Below are 20,241 nucleotides of genomic sequence, written 5' to 3' on the forward strand. Positions count from 1 at the left end.
CTCGAGATATCGATTGATGAAGCCGACCAAAGCAAAGTAGTTCGAGTCAGTGCGTTACTATCCGACGAAATGTAACTCGAAGTCATCAACTTCCTGAAGCAAAACATGTCTACTTTCGCATGGACGACTTCAGATATGAAAGGTATCAACCCCGCCATAACGTCGACCCGACTATCAAGCCTATCCGCCAAAAGAGATGAAAGCTTGGTCTCGAGCAAGGCAAAGCTATAAACGAGGAGGTCGAGCGACTGCTCGCGGCTGGCTCAATCGCAGAGGTGCGATATTCGGAGTGGTTAGCCAACCCGGTTGTTGGAAAAAAGAAGAACGGAAAATGGCATGTTTGCGTTGATTTCACCGACTTAAACAAGGCTTGTGCGAAAGCAGTTACTCGCTTTGCATATCGACCAACTAGTCGAGTCGACTGCCGGAAACGAACTCCTGACCTTCATGGATGCCTTCTCAGGCTATAACCAGATCATGATGCATCCAGATGACCGAGAGAAGACAACCTTCATCACCGACAGGGGGGCTTACTTCTATAAGGTAATGCCATTCGGCCTCAACAACACATGAACGATTACCAATGACAAACTGGAGAACACAATGGAAGTCTACATCGACGATATGCTGGTAAAGTCACTTCGCGCGACGGATCACCTGAATCACCTGCAGGAGTGCTTCAAGACGCTGAATGAATACATCATGAAACTCAACCCGGCAAAATGCACCTTTAGCATTACCTCCGACAAGTTCTTAGGTTACATCATCACCCAGCGAGAAATCGAAGCGAATCCTAAACATATCACTACGATACTCTACCTCTCCAGCCTGAAGAACAACCAAGAAGTCCATCGACTAACCGTAAGAATCGCAGCACTTAACCATTTCATCTCTCGATCTACTGACAAGTGCCTTCCGTTTTACGAACTGCTGCGTGGTAACAAACGTTTCGTCTGGGACGATAAATGCGAGGAGGCATTCGGACAACTCAAGCAGTACCTTACCACTCCTCTCGTGCTGTGCAAGCCCAAGGCCGGCGATACACTCTCTCTTTATATTGCAGTATCTTCTACCGCAGTCAGCAGCGTCCTCATACGAGAAGATCGGGGAGAACAAAAACTTATCTTCTATACGAGCAAGCGAATGACCGACCCAGAGACATGATACCCTACGCTCGAGAAAATGGCCCCCGCCGTTATCACTTAAGCAAGAATGTTGCGCCCTTACTTCCAGTCGCACACGATTGAAGTATTGACGAAACAGCCACTCCGTACCGTGATGCAGAACACTAATCAGTCGGCTCGACTGTCGAAGTGGGCTATCGAGCTTAGCGAGCACGACATTGTATTCAAAAACTGGACATCAGCTGAGTCACAAGTTCTTGCCGACTTCCTGATCAAACTTGCACCAGAATTGGAATAAGATCTGATACTCCCTAGCCAAAACTGAATCTTGCATGTTGACGGTTCATCAACTAACAAAGGGTCGGGAGCAGGAGTTCAACTACAATCACCAACGAGAGAGTTAATCAGACAGTCGTTCAGTTTTGGCTTCACCGCCTCGAACAACGAAGCAAAATACAAGGCGCTTATCGCGGGCTTACGGTTAGCCACGGCGGTAAAAGTAAAATGACTCAGCGCGTACTGCGACTCGTAACTTTACGATGCCCGCAACGGGCAAATGGATGCCTATCTTAAGCTTGTCCAAACACTCGCTAAGGACTTCAAGTTTTTCGAACTCACGAAAGTCCCTAGAGGAGAAAATGTGTGCGCCGAAGCCCTCGCTTCCTTAGGTAGCAGACTCCGCGACAAGTCAATTGGACCGATCCGATTCACAAGATTGAGAAGCCCAACATCGATTTGTCGCTCAATCATACGTCCATCGTAGCACCCATAACCGAAGCCACAACTATGGAAAAAGACTCGGCTACAGAACAGACCGAGGCTTCCGACTGGAGAACAAAATTCATCGACTATCTTGTCGACGAAAAGTTACCTCCGGAGAAGTGGATAGCGAGACGACTCAAAACACGAAGCGATCACTACGTCGTCTTGGATGGAAACCTTCACCGATGGACCGCAACCAAAGTACTCCTGAAATTCATCTACGGCGAAGAAACGCGTCTCGTCATGGCTGAAACGCATGAAGGCGCTGCAGGAAACCATTCCGGAGGACGCGCTTTGGCCTTGAAGATTAAAAGCCTCGGCTTCTTTTGGCCGACAATGAATCTCGATTGTGGAGCATACGCCCAACGATGCGACCAGTGCCAATCGCACGCTCCGACTATCCATTGTCCAACGGAACTCTTGCGGACTATGATGGCTCCATACCCTTTCATGCGATGGGGAATAGACATAATCGGACCTATGCCAAACTCTCGACAGAAGCGCTTCGTCTTGGTCTTGACTGACTACTTCACGAAATGGATCGAGGCGGAATCTTTCGCCAACATAACGGAAAAGAAGTCCAACGAGTCGTGTGGAAGAACATCATTTGTCGCCATGACCTGCCTTACGAGATAATAACCGACAACGGCTCCCAATTCATATCAAACAAGTTCTGAGAATTCTGCGACAGATGGAGAATCCGTCTCAACACGTCAAGCCCGAGATACCCGCAAAGTAATGGTCAAGCTGAGGCATCGAACAAAATGATAATCAACAGACTCAAAAAATGCCTCGACTTGAAGAAGGGATGCTGGGCCGATAAATCCGAACCAAAAACCATCGAGCGACCGGTTGGTCTCCGGATTTACTTTGAGGTCGACGAAATGGCTTAACTGTGAAGATCGTTAAAATTCTAAGTCTAGAAACAGTATTTTGCGACTTACTGAAGAGTTCGTCACGATTCTAAGTCCTAAAACAATGCTTTACGACTTACCAAAAACCACGATAAGATTTGAACAGAAGCTGAAGGTTCAAACATTACAACAACAAAGGCCTCACAGGGCCAAAAGATAAAGTCTAGAGGAAACAACAACAACATAAAAAGTCAATCTCCAGAGGCATTGACAACCGGAGCAATCGGCTCGTCGCGAACATCAACGTGATCTGCGGAAGGACCAGGTGGATGAAATGGAATTTTCAAGGGTCCAATAATCAAATCATTATAGTAATTAAGATGTCAATCCATTTCTAAGAGTTTTGAATCAAAGAGAATACATGTTTTCAATTTAGCTAAATGCAATCAATAAGATGAGGTGATTCAGTCAATCTAACAAGTTTCAAGAACAACTTAACAACAACTTTCAATCAAATAGATAAAGAAGAACTCATGGGCTAAGGAAATTGACCTTGGGCGATCAAGTTTCAATCTAAAGGTGGTTCCTTTCAATCAATCTGTCAACCTTAGACCTAGACACAATCCTAAACAAACTCTATCTCTAGATGAATGCTCATTCACTAAGATAACTCAAGCATCAAATTTCTTTGGTTGAATATTATCTAAGCAATCATTAATATCAAGTCCATTAGCCATCTTAACACCTTTAACAACAAATTTCTTTGGTAAAGAATGTTAAAAGCTTAGGAGAGTTGGTTCATGCATTTCATCAAACACCTTTCGGGTATGAAATGCCTAGAGCTCAACTTTAGAGAGGCCAACTCTAAAATTGCAATAAAGCACTCTACTAGTAAGGAACAAGATGGATCTATACTAAAACACCTTAGATCTAGCTTAATCACCCTTAGTGTCCCTAACCCATGAATCCAAAGATGATTACTCACTAATCTTCATGATAAACCCAAGAATCAATAATGATTTGGTGTTAATCATGATTAGTGATCAATATAACTACTCAATCACAAAAGATAATGATCAAGATTAGATCTTTCACCTAAAAGTTCTTTGTGATTAGATAGAAAATAAGATAAGTCCTAAGATTAGGTCTTAAAAGTATTTATAGAGGTTTAAAACTCGAACCGGGTCAACCCGACAAACCCGGGTTTGACCCGAAAACAAATGGATAAGACAGTTTTGGTATCGGCCGCGGATGGCTTCAACCCGCGCTGCATGGCCGCGGTCCGTGCGTTCAGAACACGCTGTCTCGGACCTGAATCCGCGGCCTGCGTCGACCCGCGGTACACGCCCGCCTCCCGTGTCATCGCCTATCACCACGGACAGCTCCTAGCCGCGCTTCATGGCCGCGGTCCGTGGCCTCAGTACATGATGTCTCGGATCGTTTTCTGTGGCTTGGCTCGACCCGCGCCCGTCGTCTGTGTCGCATGTCTTGTCCAAACCCGCGGACAGGAGTAGGCGGCTCTGTATGGCCGCAGTCCGTGCCTCCCGAATGGCCCTCTCAGTCTACAATCCGCGGCTCGCCTTTGTCCACAGTATACTCCCGCGGTTCACGAGCTTCACTCCATCTCATCTACTTAACTCCATCAAGTCCATTTATCTTGCCCAAACCTTCATATCTCCAACTTGAACCTCACCAAACCTACAATACCACATATGCATATGCTATGCACCTAATTGGACTCTAAATGCATTCTAAGTGATTCAAATGAGTATGAAAAAGGTAAGTAAATCATGTAAAATCTCAAGACATCAGTGGATCAATGCCAATCTCTTCAGTCTGCTCCCCTGCGGGTTTGGTCTCTTCGGCACCGACTGGTTCCGACCTCTCGTCAGATCTTTCTCTGCGTCAACCAGCTCCGGATCCGTTGTCTTCTCAACCAAGTCTTCTCAGCCTTGATCATCTGAAGAAGAATCAGAGATCTCCAGCACCCCTTCGCCGACTCGTTCGCCTTCCAATGAAGTTGAAACCTTATCACCCTACTGCAGAACGATAACGGGATTTTCTTTGGAGATAGCAGGTTCGCTCGTGGCGGGTGCAGCCTCGAGACCAGTATGAGGAGATGGACCTTTGAGATGATCGCTTGATCGCTCGCCAAGGGAACTGCTCGGAGTTCGGAGAGCGACTGCGGTCCCAGGGTCAACAAGGCCCGCATTAGATCTGTAAGGATCTAGTCCTGCTATGACATGCTCGTTGATGAATGACACATCGAGAGAAAGCAGAGTGAGAGACAGGTCAATTTCAGCGATCTCGCCATCATCGAGTCGTTTAGCCTCTAACTCGAGGGTTTTTGCCTGCTCGGAGAACATATCGATGATATCTTGAGGAATGTCACTGTGGGAACCGATTCGCACTGTCGATTTACGTTTAAATTAGGAAACTAGGAAAACCCTAATTTCCCAGAGGTCCCGGATCTCCGCGAGAGCCAACGGCAAGTGACCAAATATATGCGGAAATCATGAAAAGATAACAAACGAGTTTAGAGAAAACAGTAGATCTTATTTCGAGTCCGCGTGAGAGCGTTGCGATCATTACAAGAGATCATAAAAGCTTTGGCCGCAAATGCTTTCAGCGAGTTACCTAGTTCTAGCGGCCTAAAAGCTCAAACCTAGTTGACTCGCAGCTCGATAACAAAAGATGAAGAAAATAGAGAAAAGGTTTTTGATTGATTTCAGACTGAACCTTATGAAAGGCTGCCTACGTACCCCTTTCGAGGATCAAGCAGAACGTAGTTCAAGAGTGAACCAAGAGATCGAAATGCTTGTGCACGTTCGTCTGGTAATCGGGTGCCAGTCATGGAAACCGAGCATGTCGAGAATAATGCCTCAGAGTTTCTAAGTGCCGAGAGTTCTGAGTCTAAAAAGTTGTCCCTCGTGCCTCTCGCCTAGGACTCCTTATATACTCGCTCATAGGTCGGTTTACGCTTTTTCGTCTTCTGCCCTTAAGCCGTCATAACTTAAAAATGGAGATATTCCGTTTTTCTCGATCTTTCTAATTATCTTTGAATACTTCATATTTATCCGCAGAAACTTGACATTTATCTTTCCTTGCGAACCAAGCATAAACCGTCCTACGGTTTATGGGCTTTTGGTTAAGAAATCGTAAGTGGGTTTCGAGTCACGTCTTAGGTCTCTTTGGGCCGTTGTTTGACTCGAAACGTTTATTACGGCTTCTTTCGATAAATATGAACTTTCCGCAGTTTTTATCGTAAAGTTTGATTGATGACGAGAAACATGAAATGGGTTAGCTACGGTCTTCGGGAGATAGCATTAAAGAGTAGATGAGAATGCATGGATTCGTCTCGTATCGATTATTAAGAAAGCACGGTCGCTACGTAGTGACCGAGTCGTGTGCGTGCTCGGTCGCTACGTAGCGACCGAGCCATATACGTGCTCGGTCGCTATGTAGCGACCGAGCTTCGGGGAGAGCTCGGTCGCTACGTAGCGACCGAGCTTCGGTGAGAGCTTAGTCGCTACGTAGCGACCGAGCCATGTACGTGCTCGGTCGCTACGTAGTGACCGAGCCGTGTACATACTCGGTCGCTACGTAGCGACCGAGCTTCGGGAGAGCTCGGTCACTTTGTACCGAAGCTCGGTCGCTACGTAGCGACCGAGCTTCGGGGAGAGCTCCATCGCTACGTAGTGACCGAGCTTCGGGGAGAGCTCGATCGCTACGTAGCGACCGAGCTTCGGTGAGAGCTCGGTCGCTACGTAGCGGCCAAGCTTCAGTGAGAGCTCGGTCGCTGAGAGCTCGGTCGCTACGTAGCGACCGAGCCGTGTACGTGCTCGGTCGCTACATAGCGACCGAGCTTCGGTGAGAACTTGGTCGCTACGTAGCGACCGAGCTTCGGGGAGAGCTCGGTCGCTACGTAGCGACCGAGCTTTGGTGAGTGCTCGGTCGTTACGTAGCGACCGAGCCGTGTACGTGCTCAGTCACTACGTAGCGACCGAGCCGTGTACGTGCTCAGTCGCTACGTAGCGACCGAGCTTCGGTGAGAGCTCGGTCGCTACGTCGCGACCGAGCTTCGGGGAGAGCTCGGTCGCTACGTAGCGACCGAGCCGTGTACGTGCTTGGTTGCTACGTAGCGACCAGCTTTTGCGCTGGTTGCTACGCAGCAACCTTGTTCGCGTCTTTCTCCGATTTTTCGTGAATGTGTTTTCTCCGCAAGATTCTTCGTAAAAATAAATCTTTTTCTAAAATTTATTTTTCGTATAAACGTTCATCCGATTTTTACGGACTTTCAGACATTGATTCCGTCGTGACCGATTTTGACCCCAACAGTCACGCCCATTCGCCTTTAGCATCTCAAGACATTTCCTCATACCAAAGGCTTGGCTGTAGAGAAGACGAGCATTGTCAAAATCTTCACGACGAGCTTACCGACTGTGGATATTGTTGAAACGGTAATTGCACTTTGCAATCATCGCCGTCTGAACTCTCACTCGTTCGTGAGTGACCTAGAAGCTCTGAGAGTCCTTCAGTCGATTCACCTCACGGACATGTCTGAGAGATGCAGTTTTCTTCTCCTCCTCCAATGCGGCCTTCTCTTCCTCTAAGACGGCTTTCTCTCACTCGAGTCCCTTAATCTTCTCACCGGCAGTCTTGAATTTGCCCTTCAGTTCCATGAACTTGTCCATGAACTTCGCCTTTTGGGCTGTCTTCTCCGCGAGTAACCGACTCCACTCCTCTACGGCTTGATCAATGACCGTCTTAAACTCACCCGTTTTACGAGTATGGGCCGCATCCTCCACCCGCGCAAGCTTCTCGGCTTTCTTCAGCTTGGCGAGAGTTTATTTCAAGGCAAAGTCGTACTTCTCGATGATGTAGTTCATGCTTCCATCGTACTGCGCAAACGCAAATCAAAGTTAGGTTCAGATAGAAATTATACATACGACGAAAATTAAAGAAAGTGACAACCCTTACCAAAACCTTGGTCCTCGCTGCATTGATGTAGACATCCTTGAAAATCAGATCCTTAACTGACCGCATATCGTTCGCAGCACCTCGGATCTGACGGTCTAGCTCAGCACATTCCTCCGGCGCGTAAGAGAGCGGTGTATCGCCTTCGTACATGAATTCCACGTGATCAGGAAATTCGACTTGACGCCTCTCCCGAGCGGAGCTACTCCCAGGCATCTCTCTCCTCAGGCGCCTTAGAATGACCTTGTTAACTAGAGGCTGGCACGTTCTGCTCGATAGATGGTTTCTTCCTGTTCCTTTCCAAAGGAGTAACCAGAGAACCGCTCAACCCATCATCAGTCTGAGCCACGGTAGCATGACTAGGACCATCGTGAACAACGATCTCCCGACCCTCTGTGCCTTCGCCAAGCTCCGGCTCTTTCTCCACAGACTTCTTCTTCTTCTTCTTTTTTGGAGGCTCGTCCGACCTAACCTCAGTAGCGGCCTCCGATGAGCCCTCTTGAGTTGCAGCGACGGACGGACCAGGAGCAGACCTCTTCTTTCCTTTCTTCTTAGCCTTCACCGGTTTATCAGCTTCTGGCGCCGAGTCTTCCCTCGAAGGCTCGACATCGACGGGAACAGGAACCGATGCTGGCTGAGTATTAGCATAGGAATTTTTTCCACGAGTCGCCCCATCAAAAGTCCCGGTCGGCTCGTTACCCGATGAATCGCCCAGTCGTTTCCCAATGATCGCACTCAAGTCAGGTAGAGCCTTCATTCTTCTGGCCGCGTTGATCTCTTTCTGCTCCGCTTTGGTGAATAGAGAAAATCGTCGTTTATTGCCAACCACTAACGACAGAAGATCAGATCTCCAATCCCCTGCGAAAACCGACATATAAGGCCACGACAAAAAGAAGGTAAGAAAACGAGGTAACGTGTACACACAAAGGGATTTAAGAGACTTACTTCTCGAAATCTTATCGATGACTAGTCGAATCCTCTCCAAGGTGATGTTCTCCCAAATTTCCTGAACAAGCAATGCGACGGCGCAAGCGTTCGCTATGAATTCTTCGGGATACACAGCTGTGTCCGGGTGATCAACTGCAACGAAAGATGAAAACTGATAAGAACGAGGAGAAAAACAATAACGAGTTATCAACAGCGCTCTACCGAGTTCAGGATTCCATAAAAATCGAAAGGCATCACCGGGCGGATCTTCGAAAGCAATTTCGTCCGACTTGACGTAGAAGTAGAAACGCTGCCAGTGCGGCGTCTTGTTGGGATGCCCAGCAATCACATTGTAGTTCAGCCTCATATAGATTGAAAATAATCCCTCCCCCATCGACTTGAGGTATGTCAACTCTTCGAAAGCTCGAACGCTCATCGACACGTCGATCTCCGCGGCCATGACCATCATCGCGACCGCAAGACAAAGTGAACCGTTTAAAAACTGAGAGATTGCTGCGTCGAGACGTCTCGCGAAGGACGCAATGAGTCGAGGAAGCGGGAACCAAAGCTTCGTCTCGTCCTGAAAATACGACTCATACACGCATTGGAATCCCATCAGCGGAGACCATGGTATTTGGGCTTTCGTGGGAATGAGGAAGGTTACTCCGACTCCACGACATTCCCTTAGCAGAATCTTCACGCTACTCGGAGTCGAGCGAGTCTCTTCAACGTTATCCCATGATTGCCCCTCTACAGTCGGAGAACGCATCAATTCATGCGCTAAAGCCGTGAGCTCTTCGAAAATCCCTCCAGGATGGTAGCAAGTCGGAACAAAATCAGGGAGAGAAACTTCTCCGTCGCTCGCTCCACTTCGACCGTCTCTCGCACAGTCTTGAGCAGAAAACGCAGCGGTTGCTCTTTCTTCACGAAGCTGTCTCGCCGACTCGACAACTAGAAACCACTGAGACGTTTCCATATTCACCGTGTCCATCATGGCCTCGCGGTGAATCGCCTCGAGTTCGGAGAGAGGATTTCCGGCCACATCTCGCGCATGACTCGTCTCGGTCGCCACAATTTTCCCTTTCTGTTCTCTAGACAATCTTCCGCCCAACGACATAACGATTGACGAAGAACGATACACGCGATTCCTAAGATCTACGACTAAAAAGCTAGAGAGAGAGTAGAGGGAAGGAGAGAGAAAGTACCGAATGAAAATAATGAGAGGCGAGAGGGGTATTTATAAGAAAAGGGGGTCGCACCTCCCCGAGGCATCATCATTAGATCCAAACGGGCCTAGATGGGCCCATTAAAGCATGTGGAGATCAACGCAGTCGCGCGACGCTTTGACTTTTCGAGGAGAACCGGAACCGGTTTAGACAAAACCGGTGTTTACGGTCAAAACGGGAAAAAAACGTCAGTTTATCCAACCGACGAACCTCGACGATTCGACGCTCAAGCGCAGTGTGCAGCAATCAGTCACAAGGAGACGTGCAACGAGCCTAGCCGAGAAACATTCGGAAGGACGACTCCAAAACAACTATCCATCAGACCTTATTTCCAAATTCACTTGGTCGGCTACGCTACTCACCAGTGAACTGGGGGGACTTACTGTTGGGTATGGATCTGACCCTCCACCAAGGCCCACATAATAGCTGAACTGGCCCATAACCGTTTAGAGAGGATTCTGCTTGTCGGCTCGCGGACTACCGATCGGCTCGACTCGAGACTGCTTTTAGTCGACGAAACGAGCGACTGCAAGCAGTTGACTCGACGGCTTGACGAGACGGCCCGATAGTTCGGCCCAATGAGCAGAAAGCCCGTTGAGCGGAGGCAAATTAGGTCGTCGACTGGTCGCCTATATAAGGGAGGCAAGAGGCAACGAGAAGGAGATCCGCAAATCACCACACACTTATTTTCTGCTAGAATTAGGGTTTTACATCTTTCTCTCGCCGATTTGTACCTTCCGACGAATTAACTTTCGCCGGCTTAGTTTCCACCGTTTCTTTCCTCTTTTGTAAATCGACCGAACGATTCTCTGATCTAATAAATGCTTTTGTCTCGACCACCGACGAGTTCTCGTCTTTTTTTTCACTGGTTTATCGACATATCTCGGTTCAAACAAAAGTGAAGTTGAAAAGTCAAAAAGTGCAGAGTTGTAGACTAAACGCATATAAATACAAACGTTATGTTCTCATGAAACTGCTAAGAAAACAAGTGTATATTCACTGCACATGGACATTTATAATAAAGTCGGCAGAATTGGTATGAGATATTTTTAGAAACGTTATGAGAAGTTCATATATGTAGCTTTAAGTAACTGAACAGAAAGAGGTAGAACATAGTACAAGAGTATCAAACTTGGGTACTTTCTCATTCAGAACTCCATGTTATGCACATTAAAACAGTAATACGGGAAAACTGAACTCAAAATAGCATTTCAAATAGTTTCATAAAGTTGCTCGTCTGATCATACAAAGCGATTGTAAGACTCTCTATGATGGAGTAAACTGCAAGTCTTTGCTTAATGTCTTTACCAATTGAAAAGAAAGCTTCCTCAACGTGTAGGTTATAGCCTTGGCACTCTGCAAAACCAAACTCATCAACGTTAATTAACTAAACAAAAAAGAGTTAGACACGCGTAACAAAACTCTACGCACATGAAGATACATGGGAACGGTAAAAGAGACACAGAGAGAGACTTGTTTGCTTTCAACCTTGTTCCCCACTAGAATCTTGTTGACATTTATCAGAAGCGTGATGCTCAAAGTTACGGATCCAATTCCTTATTATATCTGTAGTCGAAGTTAAACGCGGATGAGGTCTACAGAGGCTATAGCAAGAATCGAACTAGTTAAACTGTAAGTTTAAAGAAAAGAAACGACTCTGCACTGTTGAAAAATGATTCATTGGTGACTGACGTGAGACACAAGAAAGATCCCCATGGCTTCACGGTAGTATGTTGCAGCAAGAAGAAACCCATTGGGGTGAGTATTACTCCACCATAACAAGACAATAACTTTACCGATCATATCGCAGAAAGAAAGAAAGAAAGAAAGAAAGAAAGAAAAGAGAAACAGAAAGAGAAAGATAAATAAAAGAAAAGAGAAGACATCTCTCTCAGTCGCTACGCGACAGAAGGGGCGCAAGAACTAAACCAACAAAGGTAATGGTCATCAGGAACAAGGTTGACGGTGGCGAGTTCGGAGGAGGAGACGATGGCGACGTACTGTTTAGGAAGCGCCGCAAGAGGTGAGTTCGGAATCGCCGGGGACGTGGAGAATGCAACCATGCGTAAGGTTGACGGTCTTGCCGGCGGAGGAGGAGAGGATGGTGACTGAAGCGCCGCAAGAGGTGAGTTCGGAATCGCAGCCGCCGGGGACGTCGTGGATACTGCAACCATGCGTAAGTTCCTCCCCTCCAATGGGAAGCTCAGTGTATCTGGCGCTTTTGGGCCATTCCTCCTCTCTTTCGTGAAACTACCAAAAGGATTCATTGTTTCGATGGAAGATTCAAGTTTTTCCTCTCCCTTTCTCTTTACGTCAACTATAGACTTTATGAATAGTGCGGGTGTTTATGATTATTATTTTTTAATTAGCTTACTAAATACATAAATATTTTCTGTTATAAAATGAAAAATGTTTAGTAAAAATAATAATTTCTATATCTTCTATAATTTTCTAATTTAAATATTAAAATTGAATCAAAAAGATTATTAAAATCATCATCTTTTTTTTTAATTACCACTACAAGAAAAACTGTCTATAGCCACAATTGTTTTTGTGGCTATGACCTAAATTCAGTAGCTTTTCGTGGCTATTTTTGTGGCAACTTTTGCAGCCATAAGCTTGTGGATATCGGTCGTTTGTGGCTATTTGCGGCGGGAGTTCTACAACCTAGCCACAAATGATATTTTGTGGCTAATATCCACAAATAGTAAGAAACCGTATTTTGTAGCTACATTAACCACTAATAGCTACAAACAAAACCGCAGCTATATTAAATACAAATAATCATATATAATTGTTGCTATATTATAAATTATTATTTTTTGAAAATATAATTATATAATTAAATTAATTTGTAATATATAAAAATGCTAAATTTAATCTTTATTAAGAATTAATTTAAATGTATACACATAGTTTCAAAAACAAAAATCTACAAATATGTAGCTATGATCGATCTTAACTAAAAAAAACATTTCAATTTGATATCAGCAAGGATTTTATTGGTTGTGGTGTTGTTCTCCTCCTAATGTTCTTCATATGTGCATCTTGCTCTTCTTCGCTAAGAGATGACACAACTCTAGGCACCTACAAATTAGAAAAGACATAAGATTAGCACCAACTGAAATTATTCTAACAACTAAAACAAAACCAGAGAACTGAGCATACCTCGTGACCATAGGCCAAATTTCTTAGAGCCCATGTGTCAGTGAACCTAAAACAGAATCATGATCAGTCACTAAGTCATTCAAGGCCAGAGCAAAAACAAACTCTTACAAAAATACAATGAAGCTCAATTCACAAATCCGTACCTCAAAAGCATAAACATGTTTTGGTACAAAGGCCAACTGATGTTCACATACAGCTCCTGCTATAAGAAAAATCAGTAAGATATTAGCAAACTTGAAAACTCAGAACCTCAAACTTATGGTAGAGTTAAGTAGAGGCCTTCTCAGAAACAAGCCATACACAATACTACTCAATAGAATCAGAATACCAAAACAAATAGAGTTTCATAGAAATCCAAACCAAGAGATATAACAGTAGGAAAATGATAAGAATAGGGATATATAATCCGACATACATCCATCACTACAACCGAAAACAAACTGCAGACATACATTGGCAAGAGACCCAACATGTCCAAACTCAGCATTCAAAGAAGCAGAATGATAGACATAAATATACAAACCAATGTCACTTGTATCAATAAGCAATAACCAAACAAATCCAGCGTAATCAACTGAAATAGCCAAATAGGAACACAAATACACATCTATGCCTACCAGAGATAAAGAGAATAACATCAACAAAAGTTGTGTTCGGATGGAGAGAGAGAGAGAGAGAGAGAGAGAGAGAGAGAGAGAGAGAGAGAGAGAGAGAGAGAGAGAGAGACTCACAGAAGTCATGTAACCCCTCCCGTTCAGTCCTACCGAAGACGTCTCCCACCGCCGCCGTCCATGAGAATAAAGGGCTTCTCTGTCACAGGAATAATTCACCCAATAATGCAGAGATTGATTAAACCCTTAATCGATTTCAGTACAAAGACATCAATTACCCGAAACATAAGAGAATTAGTGCCTATATTCAAAGATTTATAGACAAATTGAACCATAACAAAAAAGTCAGAGATTTCTAGACAAATGAAGACCTAGATCGGTTTCACACTAGAAGAAAAAGATGACTGAAAGAAGAATAAATCTTTGAATCTGTAAATAAAAGCAGAACACTGAAAGAGAATCATCGAATCTTAGAGCAAAGGAGAAAATAAGGTCACTGATAAATGTAAATCGACATCAGAAATAGGAGAAGCAGTGAGGAAAATTAGGGATACTAGGGTAAACAAAGGAGAAGATCTGGCGCAATATTTCGGGCAGACTTAAAAAAAATTTCTTAAAAGATTCGCGGTGTCAACCAAAATTTTGGCGGGGCTTTCTAAAAAATTGTAGAAAAGTGTTATTTTATTTTGCATAATTAGCCATAATATAAGAAAAGATTTTAAATATTTCATTTTGGATAATTTAAATATCCAAAAGTGGTAAAATCTATTTAAAAGATAATTTATAAACTCATACATTTATAAAACTCAATGATATTTTATAAAAATCAGCATTTGATTGTAAGTATAATTTATTTTTACCAAAAAAAATCTATAATTTATAAGACATGTGTGTCAAGAGGTTCTGAAAAATTGTGATTGTCCAACAGTTTAAAATCACTTGTATCTACCATGAATTGCTCATCCAAGATTTGAAGTTTTATGGTAATTTTAATAATTATTAACTATTATTAATCTTCTAAGTAAAACATATGCATCATAACCGGTAGAGAAGGAGTTTAAGTTTAGGGTATGTTAGAATTTAGGGCATGTTTTAGGATTTTGAATTTGGGGGCACAATTATTATATTTGATGTTTTAATATTTGTTATTAGTGTTAGATTAACGTTTTACATATTATTTATTGTATTATCTTTTAATGTTTATGATTAAATATTAGAAATTTAGAGTTTAGGGTACGTATGAATAGGGTTTAAATTTTTCACAAATAGCCACAAACTATATCGTCTCTATATGTATTTCTATGATTATTTTTGTGGCTGATAGTAGATGTTGATTTCCACAATATTTTATGTGGCTAATTGTGACTTATTTTCTTCTAATAGCTACAAAATGTAATTTGCAGCTAATTAGCAACATATATCTACAGAATAGCTACAGCTTTTGGTTTTTAAAAATTGTTGCTAGTTTTATGGCTTTTTGTGGCTTGAAAAATATAGTCACAAAAATTTTGTAGCTAATTTGTAGCTATAAACATATTTTCTTGTAGTGTACACACGTAAATGTAAATGTTTAACTTTTCATTCGTAAATTTATTAATGAAAACTGAAAATTTATTTTTGGATGTCAAATATATTCAATGTCTTAATTTCTTAAGAGTAATTATCAAATACAAAATGCAAAAATTTATTAGTACGTATACTAACTAGTCATTAGAATATAATCCGGATCCAAAAACACAATCCGACCCAACCCAAACAATCTGGTTCAGTTCGATTTGGCTTGTACGGTTGTACCATCTCCGTTACCGTGATGGTCAACCTATTATTTGGGATCCATCAAAAGAAATGAAAGTAAGCATACATTTTGACAAGTGATGGAATAAGAGATATGTTTTCATGCAGGTAGTATGTTCCTCTATTTTGGCGTCTTGTGGGTGAGTTAGGAAGAACGAAACTGGTTGATATATTCGAGTTATTCTTAGTTTTTTTATCTTTTTTTTTTTTTTGTAAACTAGTTTTTTTTTTTATCTTTCTTATCTTTATATTTTAAATATTTGACGGTAGGTTGCACCAAGTGTTCCAACCGCAAGTGAAAATTTCGATCTTAATTTATCAATGAATTATAAATTTATTTTGGTAAAATTTGTTCATAGAGACATTACAGAAAGTCTATATCCAGAGATATTAAAATATTTTTTATTTATCTATAAAATTTTTTAATTCTAGGGCATAACCTCCATCGGTATTTCTGATGTGAGGTTCTAAGCAAAAGTTAAAAAAAAAAAGATAATAAATGAAAAAACCGGTGTTAAGAAGGAGATTATTAGAGTTGGTAAGAACCGAAACGTGGCTCGTTTCTATTCGACCTCTCCTTCATGACTCTCTCTCTCTCCTTCGTCGGTATTGAACCGAAAAACCACTCGTTCTCTTTCTCCTCCAATCTCAATCTTCTCTGGCGTTTTGATCTTGATCGTCGTCGGGGTTCGATTGATTCTGGAATCAAAGACGATTTCTTTCTCACCCAAAACAAGTCACTCCATCTTCTCTCTCTTGATTCAACGACGATTGCGTTCTGTTTCACCGAAGAGCCTCAAAAGAAAAGGAAAGATAGAGAAAGAGAAGAAGTCGAAGATGGATTGAAAGACGAAGCAGATGATCTTCTCAGCCTCTATAAACCTTTCTCCTTCGACCCTGTAAGTAAAGAAAGCTCTCACCCTTTTTTTTACTAATTTTGTTTAGGGTATCGGTTAGAAGCTGAGCTTGTTGTGCATCGATTGGAACTATCAAAGGAATTTTTTTGTATCAATGTTTAGACTTGTATTGTTGTTGCATGCATCATCGAGGTCAAAGATTTGTTCTTGAGCAGTGTTTGTTAATTTGCATCATCGAGGTCAAAGATTTGTTCTTTACTAATTGGGTTTTGAATCGATTTGTCAAAGATTTGTTCTTGATCAGTGTTTATTAATTTGCATCATCGAGGTCATTTCCTTTGTTCTTTACTAATTGGGTTTTGAATCGATTTGCCACAGATTTGTTCTTGATCAGTGTTTATTAATTTGCATCATCGAGGTCATTTCCTTTGTTCTTTACTAATTGGATTTTGAATCGATTTGTCACAGATTTGTTCTTGATCAATGTTTATTACTTTGCTTAGTAGAATTGATTTTTGTTGGATGTGTGAGGATTGGTGATCATCAAGAAGCGGGCATGACAGTTGGGGAGTTTCCTTTCATTCATTACGGATTCAACATCGCCAGAAGATCCATCTTTCACTTCAATCAGCAAGAGGTAAGCAGACTTCTCTTTAATGCTTTGTTAGAGCTTGATTAGGTTTGGAAATTAAATGATATTTGTTAGATTGATCCGTAACCCCCCTCCTTCTAGCGCCAAATTCGCATTGTCGATTTCCGTTTAAATTAGGAAAGTAGGAGAACCCTAGTTTCCCAGAGGTCCCGGATATCTGCTAATACCACATGCCAAACAATCAGAACACGAAACGAGAACAGTAATAAAATAAGAAATCGAAAAAGAGAGCAAGATAGTTCTTATTCCGAATCTGTGTTTGAGCGTGTACAACAAGGTAAGTGCTTGGGCTGAGAGAGCTGTCGGCGAGATTCCTAGTTCTAAAACCCTAAGACGGCAAAAACCTAATTGAGTCGCAGCTCGAATAACAAAAACGGAAAATTGCCTAAAATCGCTCTAAGTGCTAAGTTTGCTGTGTAAAAAGTTCTCTCTTTTTTTTTGCCTCTCGCCTAGGACTCCTTATATACTCGCTCCTAGGTCAGTTTACGCTTTTCCTCTTCTGCCCTTAAGCCGTCATAGCTAAAAAATGGAGATATTCCATTTTTCCCGATCTTCGTAATTATCTTCGAAAACATCGTATTTATCCGCGGAAATTTGACATTTATCTTTCCTTGCGAACCAAGCATAAACCGTCATACGGTTTATGGGCTTTTGGTTAGAAATCGTAAGTGGGTTTCGAGTCACGTCTTAGGTCCCTTTGGGCCGTCTTTTGACTCGAAACGTTTATTACGGCTTCTTTCGATATAAACAAATTTTCCGCGGTTTTTATCGTAAAGTTCGATTGATGACTTCAAATGACGAGAAACATTAAATGGGTTTGCCACGGTCTTCGGGAGATAGCATTAAAGAGTAGACGAGAATGCATGGATTTGTGTCGTATCGACGTTTTAAGAAAGCACGGTTGCTACGTAGCGACCGAGCCGTATGCGTGCTCGGTCGCTACGTAGCAACTGAACTTCGGTGAGAGCTCGGTCGCTCGCGTGCTCGGTCGCAATGTAGTGACCGAGCAGTGTACTTGCTTGGTCGCTGCGTAGCGATCGTGATTGGCTTGTCCGTGGTCCGATTGCCATACTCGAGCTTGTCTGTGGCTGGTTTGGATACGTGTCCGTTGCCTTGGGACAGCCGGTATTTTATTCAATCGAGATTTGAACAAGATTTTACCGTGAGATTCCTTGTAGAGGTTCTTTTTACGATGAGTATCTTCGGTAAAAATGTTCACGCCGATCCTTTGCGGAGACTTAGACATTAACTTTGTCATAACCGTTTTCGACCCCAACAGTTAGCCCCCCAGCTCGGTAGAATCGTGGATTTCCGACAAGATTCTAGCGTGAGGTATGGTGAGTTAGACGAGATAGGCGTATTTGGGCAAAGTTCATGTTCAAAAGTCCGCGGGCAAATAGTAACTTGTTATGCTTATAAGAAGGGAGGTAACTTCTTCATAATTTTTCACTTGCTTATTTTCATATGGAGCTCTTTGAAAAAAAATTTCCCCCTCCTCTCCATCTTCTTCTTCTTGTTTTCCTTTGAAATCTACAAAATGTCAAGTAAGAAGAAGACTTCGAAAAAAGGTACCTCTCGTGGTTCCTCGTCCGCAGATATCCACGAAGAGCTTCTTGTGCCGAAGATTGAGTTTGTGTCTCACTCGGTAGACCCGGCCGAGAACGAGGCGTGGTGGACTGCAAGGTATGGTTCGATCACGCCTCCTAACGAGAAATCGTTCCCGTCATGAACCATCGTTCGATCGAAGATGGTGCGCCGAGCAGGAGCACTAGCGACTTCCTTCGGACAGTGTGGTCGTTTTACCGAATTCCGGATAAGGTGGAATTTCGGATTCCTCGTCGCGGAGAGCGTGATGATAGTCCCCCGGAGGGTTACCTTACTTGTTACGAAGCATTCATAGTGCGCTGCCGCTTGTGGTTTCCGATTTCCGAAGTCATCATCTGCGTGCTGGATCGCTTTGAGGAATAAATAAGTCAGCTGAACCCCATCAGTATCCAGCACCTCATTGGCGTCGTGATCTTGAGCTTCGAGCACGGTCTCTCCCTCACCGCCGACCACTTCGAAGCGCTCTTCAGGTTGCAGATCATCTTGAAGACGGACAAGTACCGATTGGTCCCTCGGAATTTCATGTCGGTGGTCAAGGGGTTTCTCTCCAACTTCTACTCCAACTTCTACTCGTGGAAGAAGTTTTTCTTCTTTGCCCGTATAAGCACCGCGTCCGTCAAAGAGAGTTACATCCCGTTGTTCTGGAGTCAGCCGAACGATCGCCCCTACATCAATCCGATCGCTCCGTTTCCTAAAGACACGATCGCAGTGAGGGATCTTCTCAGGAATGGTCCATTTTTCTGGACCTCTTTTTCGCCGAAGAGAGTCCGAAAGGCGTTGAGGTTTGCGCATCCCGGCCTTGCATCGGGCGCGGAAACAGACAGCGATTCCGAGCCTGATGCTCTGGATCCTGGTGTTGTTTCCGCTGATGAGGCGAGCTTGAGGTCCTCGAAGGGTAAGGATATCGACCTTGGTGACATAGACTTTTCCGTGGACGATTCCATCCTTCCGGGATGGGACCCGGACCTCTTCTATGGTGATGGGAGTGGTACGATCGAGGCTCCTCTCCCGGACTTTGACGATTTCTTTTCCGGTTTGCCCTCGGGTTTTGACCCTCACCCGTCTGTGGACGAACTGGGAAGGTCGAAGGTCGTTGCGGAAGGATCTCACATCATCAATGGGGTTGGCTTCTTCTTTTGATAATTTTGCCGATAGATCTATATGTTCCTTTTCCCGTCTAAACATGTTAGTTGATTTTGCAGGGTCTGAACTTGCTCGGCTTGGCCCTTGAGGCGAGCCATAGAGAGGCCATGGTCTATCGCTCCAAAGCGGAGAAGGCGGAGAAGGATCTTGCTTGTATGCAAAGCGAGATGTTGGAGCGGGATTCGAAACTCACTCGAGATCACGAGAGGGCCGTTCGTCGTGCGGAACGGAAGGGTAAGAGAGAGATGGTCGAGGTGATGAGAGGTTGTGCCTCCCAATTCCAGGCTGAGTATGGGAACCTCAGGGATGCTTATTCCTTAGTGGGTGATTTCCGTGAGTGTCGCGGTTCGGTTGGCACTCTTTGGAAGACGCAGGCGGATGACTACGTTTTCGAGAAGGAGATGAGGGAAATGAAGGGTGGCATGAAGGATCATGCCCACGCTGAGGCGCTTATTCCTCCGATCGACGGGAAAATCCAGGGATTCTGGGATCCGATCCCGGTTTCTCCCGATAACGTAGAGACCACGACCGAGTTTCCTGG

At 43.7% G+C, this 20,241-nt stretch overlaps 1 protein-coding gene across 2 annotated transcripts; it reads right to left on the reverse strand.

Annotated features, from left to right (window-relative positions):
- Positions 1-7,082: 7,082 nt before the first annotated feature.
- On the reverse strand, positions 7,083-12,609 carry LOC125585590. 2 transcript variants are annotated; one of them, XM_048754928.1, is made up of 3 exons: positions 11,534-12,609; positions 11,359-11,436; positions 7,083-11,226 (listed from the first exon to the last, which is right to left on the reverse strand). In XM_048754928.1, exon 3 carries the CDS (start codon positions 9,759-9,761, stop codon positions 7,965-7,967), a length of 1,797 nt encoding a protein of 598 aa, XP_048610885.1. In that variant the 5' UTR covers positions 9,762-11,226; positions 11,359-11,436; positions 11,534-12,609; the 3' UTR covers positions 7,083-7,964. The 2 variants fall into 2 exon arrangements, with proteins under 2 accessions (XP_048610885.1, XP_048610884.1); XM_048754927.1 differs by having other exon boundaries at positions 11,527-12,609.
- Positions 12,610-20,241: the final 7,632 nt, after the last annotated feature.

Source organism: Brassica napus, chromosome C4, assembly GCF_020379485.1.
Source record: "Brassica napus cultivar Da-Ae chromosome C4, Da-Ae, whole genome shotgun sequence".
Taxonomy (NCBI): domain Eukaryota; kingdom Viridiplantae; phylum Streptophyta; class Magnoliopsida; order Brassicales; family Brassicaceae; genus Brassica; species Brassica napus.